Source organism: Siphateles boraxobius, unplaced genomic scaffold (assembly GCF_051911475.1).
Source record: "Siphateles boraxobius isolate OS27281-9 unplaced genomic scaffold, OSU_SipBor_1 29, whole genome shotgun sequence".
Classification (NCBI taxonomy): Eukaryota; Metazoa; Chordata; class Actinopteri; order Cypriniformes; family Leuciscidae; genus Siphateles; species Siphateles boraxobius.
The window spans coordinates 683,818-695,896 of NW_027508908.1; the positions used below are offsets into that span (position 1 = coordinate 683,818).

Below are 12,079 nucleotides of genomic sequence, written 5' to 3' on the forward strand. Positions count from 1 at the left end.
GCTTAGGAGAAAAACGTTTTCTGACTCGCTCCTCCAAAACACCCCTAAGAATATAATAAAAATATTCAGATATGGTGGCTCTGCAGGCCATTCACTTTCATGTTTATGCTCATACTCAAAAAGTCTTGCTGTGTGTATTGGTGTATTAGCATGCTGATACACGGCATCCCCTTCAGGGTACAATTTTTAACCATTAGGTGCACATGGTCCTCCAGAATAGTTTGGTAGTATTTGGCTGTGATGTGCCCATCAAGCACAGTAGGGAATGCTATGATATTACTGCCCAAACCATCACTGATGCTTCACCCCGTTTTTCACTCTGGGCAGCAATAGTCTGGGTGTTGAGCTTCTTTGGGGCTTCTCCACATCGTAACTCCCACAGATATGGGAAGGACAGGGATGGTGGACTCATCAGAGAATAATACATGCTTCACATTGTCCACAGCCCAAGATTTGACTGTTGGCACCAATAAAACATTTGGCGTTGACACGAGTGACCAAAGGTTTGGCTATAGCAGCCCAACCATGAATATTGACTCCCAACAAACAGTTTTGGTGGAAACGGGAGAGTCGAGGTGCGTATTTAATACTGCAGTGAGTTGGGCAGCTGTGGTTTTATGTTTTTTGTATACAATCCGGGTTAGTGGCTGGTCATCCATTTCAGACAGCTTCCTCTTGCGTCAATAGCAGTTACTCCTGTTGGATGTGGTTCGTCCTTCATGGAGGTATGCTGACATTACCCTGAAAACCATACCTCTCGATACACCACAAAGACTTGCTGTCCTGCTCACAGATAAAGCAGTGAAATTTTATTTCAATATAAAAAAAACGCATTGAGTCATGATTGTCCTGACGACCTGCATGCATGACCAAATTTCCTACTAATGCAGAGGAAACGAATATAATTAAATACATTTATTTGATTCATAAAGGACATGAGTTTATAAAAGCACTCTTATGATTTATCGGAACTAAAGGTTCATGTCTTTTAACTGTGTACATAATTGAGTGTGTGGGGACCTTGATGCTGGCTGAATTACACATTACAAATTTCCTACCGAGGGATGTAAAACTTGGTATGCTGAAAGTGAACTTGACCTTCTGTAAAACCAGCTGGAAAGACTGGGTATTGTTATTAGTTGTTTAAGTCAAACGTCACTATTGCTGTTACTCATACAGGGAGCTAGAGATTTTATCAAACATACAAACCTTATGTATTAAACATAAGGGCATAACTTGTTCCACACTATTTGTGCTCAAATCATGCGGCTTGTTGAGGAGAGTTGAGTTTTTTTCTTTTTTAAGCAGGTGAAAACTTCCATATACTTTAAGGGAGAGACAATTAATAGAGACCATAATATCATAGAGATTTGGGGGTTGGCTATTTTGGGCCAGTAAGCAACCATCACTTAAGAATGCCTTAGCAACCACATAATAGTGACCAAGCAACTGCTTAGCAACACCCTGACAACCACTCAAGAATTGTGGGTTGAGTTGTATATGTCTGTGCATAAATTTACAAATGTGTTTGTGCATGAATCCGAACACACCACCCTTTCCTTTTTCCTTAATTATTAAATCCAAATTCCAAGAAGTTCTTGGCTGTTTACATACAGTAAGTGCAACAAATCTTGGCACAGTGTTGAAGCAGATGTAAGAGGCTGTTGAAGTATCTCTCTCACTCACCTAGAATACTTAATGGGTCAGTTCTAAACCATCATTGTACATCTTATATCTGTTAAAAGCAGTCTGTTCTGATCAATAAATCTAATTTTTGTTCTGTTCTGAATTTAGTCCAGAAGAGTGTCTGCTAAAAGTTTAGCAAAATCTTAAAACAAGCACTTTCTTTTTTCTCTTCTAGATTTTCCACTCTGTCATGGAGGGCTACGGAACTGTTAGCTCTACTTTCTTGAAGTTACTTGGCTCTAGTGGGCGTGGACTGTTGTCATGGCGACCAGACAGTGGCTCCTCCCCATGCTCTGCTTCTTGTTTCATCTTCCACATTAGCTTTACTCTACTCAGACTCGTTTTGCTGTGGCTTTTGGTCTCTGCATTGCTAAGGAACTATCGTCGGGCAAGGGCAGAACTGTACCGTCCAGCCATTGACCTACAGGACTATGAGATGGTGGAGTTGTTTCTGCGACGCCTCAAAATGTGGATGGGGCTCAGCCGTGCTAAAGAGGTGTGTGTACTTACATAATACCCAAGATTTTGTCTGATGTAAGTTTTTACCAATGTAGCATGTCTGGAATTAGGTCTTGCAAGTATCTGATGTGATTATGAACTCTATGTAGGTTTATAGGATCACAAATTGATGATTCTACCTGAGGCTCTTGTTTATTTGTCAAACCTGAGTAGCTCATTTAGCCCATAGTCCCTTGATCCCTTCAGTAGATTTGTTGTACATTAGTAGATGCTTTTAAGACAAAGCAATTTGCAGAACAGAGAGATTCCCCCTGAAGCCATTGTCTTGATAAAGCAGTATTGAAGACCTTGTTAACTTTGGGTGTTGTATAGTGGCTAAAGCTCATAAATGGTTGCTGGTCAGGCTCTCCAAGGAACGAACCATGAACTGTTACCTTTGTACTCTTGAGGGCACCTTTCCCCAGGTTTCTCCCAACAGATTGTCCCTAAGAAAAAGTGTACCGTAAGTTGCTTTGGATAATGACTAACTCTTTTTACTGACTTTCTAGTATTTCACAAGTCTTCCAGATTGATCCTTTACCCCAGACCTTGACCTTTTAAATTACCACCACATACTTATCTTAACCCTTTACCCCTTTCTTCCCTGATAGTTCCGGCACAAGGTGCGATTTGAAGGTATGGAGCTCCCACCTTCACGTTCCTCTTCAACAAGTGACTGCAAGTCCTTGTGTCTTCCTCCTCTGGACACTCCAGAGGCTCCCCCAACTCCCGACAGTGTTGATGGAGGATCTGAGGCCTCCTGGCTGCCCACTTCCAGCAGCCCTTGCAGTCTGGCTGAAGCCCCGGGTCTGGGACTAGGCCTTACCTTAGGCCTTGGGGTGATAGTTGGAGGCCAAGGCTGGAAAGAGAGAGCCGAGATGGAGGCAACGCTCCGCAGAATCCTCCCAGCTTTCGATGCTTTGCTTCTTCAGCTGGACCGGGTCACCCATGCCACAGAGGAATTGTATCGAACAGAGTGCCGTCTAGAGAGGCTGTTGAGGAAGAGTAGAGGACGAGGCAGAGCGACAGGCCGCCACAGAAGTCTGGAGTCTGCAGGACAAAAGAGACATAGATACAAGGGGGCAGACAGGAACACACAAGTGGCAGAGAGTAGCAAAAGTCCCTCGATAACTGAAATAAGTGCTCCTGTGTCCGAGAGAAATCTTCACAAGAGAGACAGAAGATCGAGGAAATCAGACAAGTTTCCACAAATCACCAGTGGCCTTCCCACAAGCCTCAATAAGGTAGATTCCAGTCCTCACAGGACCGATAGTCTTCAAAAGACTCAAGAAATTCTCAGTACTGTGGTGGTAGATGTCAGCAAGACCGAGAGAGACCCTTGCAAGGTCCCCGTCAAAGCAAGTACTCCTGAGGAGGACAGTAGTCCACCCAGAGTCCAAAAAACTGACAAGGCTTCTCATAAAGTAAAAGGAACCTCCAAGGTTGACCCAAACTTCCAAAGAGACTCTGAGGTTGTTGGCTGTGCCAACAAACCTACCCCTGCCCCTACCCCCGTTCCCACTCCAACGTCTACTTCCTCAACTGCTCCGGTTTCTGCCATAACTACCCCAGTACCGATCCCTCGCTCCCATGAGTGGGTTCCTCCCAGCAACAGCGAGAACCTTCCCTCCAGTGTATTCCGGCACCCTGCACACACTACTACGAATCCCACCCGCAAACGGAAGCACAAACCTCCCCCTCTTAAAAACAAGGTGCACCCCAACCCAGACAGACCAATCTCAGGACACCCCAAACCTTGACATCCCAAGGTTCCAACAATCAGTATGCAAGTTAAGGCAGATTTTAGGAATTGAGTCATAACGCTAAGGGACTCAAGGGATGTTGAAGCTCATGGGTTACGGCCTTTAATGAGGAAATGAGGACCTGGTGACAGCAGGTTTTGTAACCAGGCCCTCAAGAAGAGCAAATGCAAGACGTTTCTCAAACAAAACCAAATAATAGACCATAGCCTTAAGTTCCAACCCACAAGTCTTTCAATTGGTCACACCTTACTAGAAGTCACAGGTGCAGGTCACCATGGTTTCTACAATCCTCAAGAAGTTTATTCGATGCAAGTTGCCCTTTTCCTTCCCCTCTCGCAGTGACCTCAAGTCCAACCTCTTGACCCTGGTGGTCAACTGAGTTGAAACCGACAAGAGCACACCTTGTGCTGTGGCAGAAACAAAACAAACTCTTGAAAGAGACAATGGAGGACTACAACAGCACGCCTGTTGATGCAGGATGGCTAAAGCTTGATGGTACTTGTCATACAATGTTTTTAGTTATGTTTAATGAATAGTGTTCTTTTTTGTTGTTGTTGTTGTTGAAGGAAGCTATGTTAAGGTCATGGGTGTATGTATTGCCCATCGATGCAGAATAGGCACAACTTATTCAGAAAGGCTCACACTGACAGACTCACACACAAACAGACACAAGACACACCTAGATTTGCGGTTACATATTTGATACCATTCCATAAATATAGAGCTTTGAGGTACTTATGCATAATTCATGCTTTTTAATATAGGAAAATAGACGCAAAAACATATCAGAAACTATATAGACTTGTATGATTTCCCCACCTACACTTACACACTCACACTAACATACTTCTGAAGAGGCCATCAGGGTGCTAAACAACTAGTAATCCTCAGGATTTCACATATATTTCTTCCGACATAATTGCATGTCATCGCCATTCATAGTTTTTTCAGAGTGAAATGGACCCGAAGGCGAGTAAGAGAAGATTAAAATAGAAGGAAAACTGAGAAAAGGGAAAGGGAGTCAATAAAATTGGGATATGTTAATAGAAGGACATGAAAAGGTAGATGAAGGGAAATGTTAAGAGCGCATTAAGACGAAGGTATGTCCCTCGTTCAAGCACAACTCCCAGAATTCTCTATATGGGGATTTGTTGTTCCAGCAGGTAAAAATTATGTTCTATGAAGAATTATTATTGTAAGTATTTGTTAATTCATGAAAAATCAGCTTATTATATATGGAAGTGTTTGTTGCTGCCTTCTATGATGTTTTGAATCTAATTTAAAAAGCACTTTGTATTGATGTTATAAAATTAATGATTGTGACGGTATCAGTGTGATTTAGTTTGAATGTGTTATGGAAAATGTTTTGCAGAAACAATAAAATAAGCTTGGTACGAACATAAGAGATAGTTACAACAGCATTACTCTCCGTATAGATTTGCCAAAGCTTGCTACTCAAGTAAGAAGAGATTAACTTAAAGTTTCTTTTGTACTTAGCACTTTATTTCAATGTCAAGCTTTAGTGCTTTGCCATACTTAAATAGTAGGTAATGTTTCTTCACATACAGCTTTCCAGAACTATTCTCTTTGAGTATTATACACAAGCTGCATCAGGATGATAATTACCATTAATATTTTTCAAGTATTGGTTTTTATGATGTGTTGATTTTATGTCTCTTGTGAAGTACTAAAATAATGTTGTTTACCGTGATGACGCTCAGGGACCCTCTTTGTAAAAACTCAAACCAGGATTTTTTTGTTTGTTTGTTTGTTTGTATTGGCTTCAATCAAGATATGTATTAAGGTCTCGTATAACGAAATTTGAGTAGTTGAGATTAATTGGATGATGATGTGATGCTTAAGCATTCAAACAGATCTACTACAGGGAGTTTTGATTCTGTCAAAGGTCACGTCCACTACAGTAACGTCCTTATTCAGGCCATTCCAGATGAAGTTTTGAAAGGTCATGTTTATCTGTACATATTGGTGTGCCCTGATGTAAATATTGGATTAGAGTTTGATTGCATTTTTTAAATCTCATTTGCCTTATCTGCACTGAGAGGAAATTCTGTTTTGTTTCCATTACACAAAATGGACGTTGGGATGTACACTCATTTCACACAAATGCTTTGCTGCGTATTACATTTCACCTTTGCGTTGACCAAAAAAAAATACCCAAAAGTATGAAAGCATTGCTTTTTTTTTTTTATAAAAGGTTTTTAATAGAACTACACACAGCACAAGCGGTCATTTTAAAATATAATGGCTTTTTAGTAGTTCTTTGCAGGACAGTACTGCTGCTGAAATATTTCATACTTTTAGGAGGTGCGTGTCAGAACAATTTCATGTCAGTCACATGTGCCAAAACCAACTTGCATGCAATAATGTAAAGTCCTACATTTTTGTATTAAATGCTGAAGGTAATGTGTTGATTGCAGGTTTGCCATTTTGTGTTGTATTGTGCTGTTGTACTTGTAACTTTGTAGCACTTCGCTTTACATGCTTTTGCACTTGACAAAGTCAAATAAAGAGTCTGACAGCTGAGTCTCTGGTTCATGTAGGGCTTCGATTCAAGATATTGATTTAACTTTAAAGGCTTTTTATTCACTTGTGCCTCGACATAAACATTACATTGCACTTTGAGATCTCGGAAATCACCATCTTTCAAATCACAGCTTAAAAGCATTGAAGATACCATTGAGTGGAGATTTGTTTAGTGCAGGGGTGCCCAAACACTGTCCTGCAGAGTTCAGCTCCAGCTTGCCTCAACACACCTGTCTGGAAGTTCATAGTACACATAGTAAGACATGTATTAGTTGCTTCAGGTGTGTTTAACTGGGGTTGAAGCAAAACAGTGGCCCTCAAGGAGTAGGATTGGATATACACAGTTTAGGGTAAAAGTTAAAGGTGCAATGTAACATTTGGACCTCTAGCAGTAAAAAAAAAAAAAAAACGCATTTTGTGGAAGAACATGGTTTTGGTTGTGCTTTGGTTCTGCATGACTGTGCAGATGAATATGATCATCCTTCAGCTCATAAAACATTTTAGATTTAGATTGAAAGGATCTCAAGTGGACTAGCTGAAGATGTTATTATAGCTTTGCCCATTAAAAGACACGTACTTCCTCGAGAATAAATTCCAGCACAGCGCTACAATAACCATAATGAAATGAGCCTTCACAATAAATAATACTTTGCCATATGTAGCTCTCTAACAGAGTTCATTGTAATGTATCTGTATCTGTTTACCCTTCACCTGCTGAGTAATAAAAACATTACATTTCAAATCCCTCAGTTCTTGTCATATCTGAACAGCCAAGTCTATGTTGATTCTTGTTTTATTACGGCTCTGTCTCTTTCTCTTTTTGCCAGCAGACTCTCCTCTGTTCGGTGTTTGTTTAAACAGGAGATTTAGCTGTATCATGCCAACCATTCTCGCTCCGAAACTCGTCAATGTAGTTGGAGCAACTTTTCTCAATTCACAGATTGGACGAGACCCATACGGGTGAATGACATATGCAATTTCCCCCCAAAACCATCCCACCAGGACTAAAATAAACACTTATAGGCTTACCATAGTAAATCAGGGTGAAACTAAATACATGATCAATTCTTCCAAAATGTGTTTGACTCATTTAAATGTATTTAATCTTAAAAAAGTTACATATTTTCCCCCTGTATATGTATTCATATTTGTTGTATTTTGACGTATTCGCTCGATTGTAACGCAGCCTTGAGTTTTAGAAAGGTGCTATAAATTAAAATGATTAACTCACCAATATTTCCCTAAATAAGTTCATTTCCTACACACTGGTATCTATACAGACTAAAGCAACAGTTTCAAAAATGAGTGAAAGTAGACTCAGAACAGCAGTATTTTTGCACATTTCAAGGTTTTATTTTGTAGCGCACACATGCACACGCCTGATGTGGTTTACCGCTTTAGTGTTATCGGCTCAGATTTGGCCAAAAACTCAGATTAAAAATAACCATCACACACAAAGAAAATGACAGAAAACAAGCAAACAGCAATTAGGTCACAGTAATCTTTAAGCACACTAGATTCACATCTTCATGTCTTCAGTAACACTTTACAATAATGTTCTACACATTAGTTAGAATGAATAATCCTTACACAGCACTTAATGTACGTGTTCTAAATAGTAAAGTATTTGTAGCATTAAGGTTGCATTATGAAATCACATGAACTAACAGTGCACTGTGCATGTGCAAATGATCATTAAATGCTTTAAGAATAGTTCATAACATTCAATATCATAACAATAGAACGTTATTGTAAAGTGCTTCCATGTTTTCTATGAAGCTGTTCTGTGGACTTCGTGAAGCTCGCGGTGTAGTTCATGCAGGTTGTTATGTTGGCACTGCTGTTTGGACGGTTATCATAGACATTTGATATATTCAGACAAAAAAAGAGAGCTAGATTGAGTGAGTGACCGTGTTAACCGTGTGCGTTGCTAAAAATGGCGTGCGATAATGCCAGTGTGTCTTTACATCCATCTTTCAGCAGACAGAGCAGCGTTTGTGAAATTCATTCATACAGTCAGTCAGTCAGTCACAGCGTTGAGTGAGCCCAGCTGAATGGATAGCTTCCTGGTGGCGCAATGGGTTGCAGCACAGGTGATCTTATTAACGTTCATTCGTCTGGACTGATGGGAACGCAGCGTCTTGGTTAAAAATCCATTATGGGTCTCTCACTACACAAAGTCTGTAAAGTCGTCGACGGTCGACACGAGCCTCTTCCTCTGGCCGGCGTCCGGGTTGGAAGCAGGACCGGAGGGCTGATGAGCGGGTTTAGTTTGCATTGGACCGTGGCTTTGTGTCAGTGAGATCCCATGAGTGGGGCGGGACTGGATTTCCTCCTGAGCCTATTGATGGAGAAAAGCCAAGAGAAAGCAATCCCACAATGCATTATTTATGCAATACATATTATATATGCTATTATAGATTATAGTGAGAACTCTCACCCGGGTCCTTATCCTCTTTATGTGTCTCAATCTTGCCAGCCATTTTGAAGCATACGCGTCCGATGGGTTCGCCCTGGACTGGTGCACCAGCGACGCCATCTTTCCAAGACAAAGGAACAGGTAAAAGACTCATTAAAAGGGTATAATGTAATTGTTTATTCTCGAAACCGTAATTACGTTTGAATCTAAGACTGAATAAATTCAACATGAAACACCTTCCAGATTGTGATGTACTTTGCACTGCCACGGTAGAAACGCATTTCAATATAATTTCCCCAAACTGAAGTACTTCTGTCTACTAAAGGCTTCTAAAGTTCAATGGTAACCATGGCAACGGGAACTTATAAATCCACCCCCAAAATAGTCCTTGTCCCGAGTGAAACCCGATTTTGCATTTACTCTCCCCTGACCTGCCGGCCATTTTGTGGCGTGTTGTGCTAATTGGAGGCAGAAGCAGTGGGCTGAGACTTCCTGCAGTGATTTGTAGGGTCTCGGAGGAAAGCGTTGGTGTGTGAGTCACAACGAACAGCCTTATTACACCGTCTCCACTTATCACAGCAGGTGGGAAGAGTTGTGAGCTCAACTATCCAAGAGAAGAAAAAAAAAAGCTGTGTGCGGCAAACGGTTTTCCATCTTACGGATACGGTCTTTATTAGTTGGATTTCATTAAGGAAAACATCATTTGAGCTACACACATAAATGATACCTGAAATTATGATAATTTGCACCTGACAAAAACAGATAAATGCACTAAATACTAGGGCTGGGTAAAAATACCGATTTCTCAATTTTAATCATTTCTAAAAGGGGATAGTTTACCCAAAAACGATGTATGAGTTTCTGTCGTCATTTGAACACAAAAGATGATTTTAAAAATAAATTTGTAACCAAACAGTTGTAGGTAGCCATTGACTTCAATAGTATTTTTCCCTTCCCTTTCAACTGTCTGGTTACCAATATTCTTTAAAATATCTTCTTTTGTGTTCAAAAGACCACAGAAACTCATACAGGTTTGGAACAACATGAGGGTGAGTAAATGATGACAACATTTTCTTTTTTGGGTGTACTATCCCTTTAAATCCCAAGAATTTTTATACTTTTCTTAAGTATTTAATGTATGTTTGAATAAATGCGGAAAGTTTAAATGACAGCCACCATGTTTATATATTTTTTTTTATTTTTAAAAATTGGAGTAGAAACATAATTTAGTATTAGTATTATAACTTTATTATTATAAAAAAAACTTACTTGTGAGCAATTTAAGTGTTTTTTTTATACAACTGAGTTAATATTAAGCTTCATTATTATAGCAATGTAGTGCCAACTGATTGCCTGTTTAACACCATGAGTTGAGCATTTCGAAAATATTAGAAAATTTGCCATGTACTGTCTGTATCTGAGATCCAAATAAATAAATAAATATCAAAAATAAATTGAATTTTGTGTCAATACCCAGCCCTATTAAACACCTTTCTGATTTGGTTTTTGCAAAGTAACGCCCTAGCAACCACCAGGGGTGTAAAATATACTGGAGAATTCTACCGAAGTGAAAGTCTGGATACTGACTGAAGTCTGAGTATCTAGCCAAAAACATCCTTGAGTGAAAGAAATATGATAGAGGAGGTTTTTGCTCAAGCAGTTTGAACCATTTTCTCAATGCAAAGTGAATGAATTGCATAAAGTGATCTGACAGACAGAGGGGTTATGTTGCACAAAAACACAGGCAAGTTCCGCTCTTTAGGAAATGTAAAAGACTCGTGAAACACAAGGAAAAGAGACAAAAGACGAAAAACATTGAGACAAAGGAAGCGAGGAGTCTCACATTGGCGTGCAGCGCCATCTGTCTCACGAGCAGAGGAAGGTTGCGGTCAGAAACGATCTTTGCCACACTGGTGTCCACCAAACTCTCCAGATCTGAGAGAGAACGAGGAGTCACAGGGTTCAGGCTTCTGCTTCACTATAATACTAATATATCTGAATGAAAGCGGGTTATTTCAACCTTTCCGACACTGCAGCGTGACCAGGTTGCTCTCGTAGTCCAGTGGCTTTATAAGCACCTCCACAAAGTTGAACTGGCCCTGTCAACATCAACACACAAAATGTCATGTTTTATAAACGGTTCAGGTAGAAAGAACGTGGCAGAGACAGGAATGCAATGTAAAGGGACTCTCTCACACACCTTGATGGTGCCCAGTTTGTACTCCTCCCCGGAGTCGTTGTAAACCACCACCACAAAGTCGTTGCCGATGTGGCGCTTCTTGTTGCAGCAGCCCTTGTCGCTCTCTCGGTTCGGCATGAGAGTGGCTATGTGGAAAATGGCTGAAGGGAAGAAATGACTGCATTAGACTGACTCTTTATGAACACTTCAGTGTCCTCGACGCCTCAGATAACCAGCTCAACATGCAGTAATGGATCACACGCACAAACACTCAAAGTCAACAGTGACTCAAGTGGATCTGAAGGCTGTTCATCATACTTGAGATCGTGAAAGGTTTGCCTGTTTTCTGACTGTTAGGGTTTCATTAGATAATAATAAATCTTCTTATAATAGTAATAATAATATTTTTTGTAAATAACTATTATATCACTATATATTATTGTATAATAAAATAATTTACTCAAAATAATTATGAGTAATGATAATAATTCTTTATTTTTTATTTCTTACTACTACTACTAATAATAATAAATAACGTGATGATGATGTGATGCACTGTAACGCACTCTCACCTTGCATGATGTCATCATGCCAGCAGTAGGTGAACTCGCCGTCGTCCCCGTACTGGTCCAGTCCACCCAGGAAGATCTGGTCTGGGTCGCAGTCCTTCAGGTGGATCAGCTTCCCCAGGCCCGTGAGGAACTGTGCGTACCGGTTGGACCCGTACTCGTTGGACAGTATTGACACCTCGTTACTTGCCTTATAATAAACAACCATAAATCATAAAGACTTCCTAAAAACAAATTGCAAACAGCAAATTTGAAAAGAGAAAGATGAGTACCTGACCGGCACCCACAAACACCACGCCGATCTTGTGCGTGTCATACGGTGGCATCTGATCCAAGACTTTAACGGCACGATCTATCAGCTGTGAACGCCAGACCACACTAGATTAACATGAAGCTCAGCAGCAATCGAGGCCAATGAAAA

General features: G+C 40.4%; 2 protein-coding genes across 5 annotated transcripts in view; one reads left to right on the forward strand and one right to left on the reverse strand.

The window, feature by feature from the left end:
- The window catches only part of pkd1a (polycystic kidney disease 1a), a 98,650-nt gene extending 92,159 nt beyond the window's left edge, over positions 1-6,491 (forward strand). The window contains exons 48-49 of the mRNA XM_077245804.1: positions 1,862-2,182; positions 2,796-6,491. Of these exons, the coding sequence (XP_077101919.1) occupies positions 1,862-2,182; positions 2,796-3,944 (1,470 nt within the window). The 3' untranslated portion in view covers positions 3,945-6,491. The remainder of the gene's footprint in view (positions 1-1,861; positions 2,183-2,795) is intronic.
- A 1,331-nt stretch (positions 6,492-7,822) lies between these two features.
- The window catches only part of tsc2 (TSC complex subunit 2), a 59,713-nt gene continuing 55,456 nt past the window's right edge, over positions 7,823-12,079 (reverse strand). For all 4 annotated transcript variants that reach the window (XM_077245809.1, XM_077245808.1, XM_077245807.1 and 1 more), the window contains 7 exons: positions 11,931-12,017; positions 11,662-11,848; positions 11,111-11,250; positions 10,931-11,009; positions 10,754-10,845; positions 8,932-9,030; positions 7,823-8,832 (listed from right to left, as the gene is read on the reverse strand). In XM_077245809.1, coding sequence (XP_077101924.1) covers positions 8,662-8,832; positions 8,932-9,030; positions 10,754-10,845; positions 10,931-11,009; positions 11,111-11,250; positions 11,662-11,848; positions 11,931-12,017 — 855 coding nt within the window. In that variant the 3' untranslated portion in view covers positions 7,823-8,661. The remainder of the gene's footprint in view (positions 8,833-8,931; positions 9,031-10,753; positions 10,846-10,930; positions 11,010-11,110; positions 11,251-11,661; positions 11,849-11,930; positions 12,018-12,079) is intronic.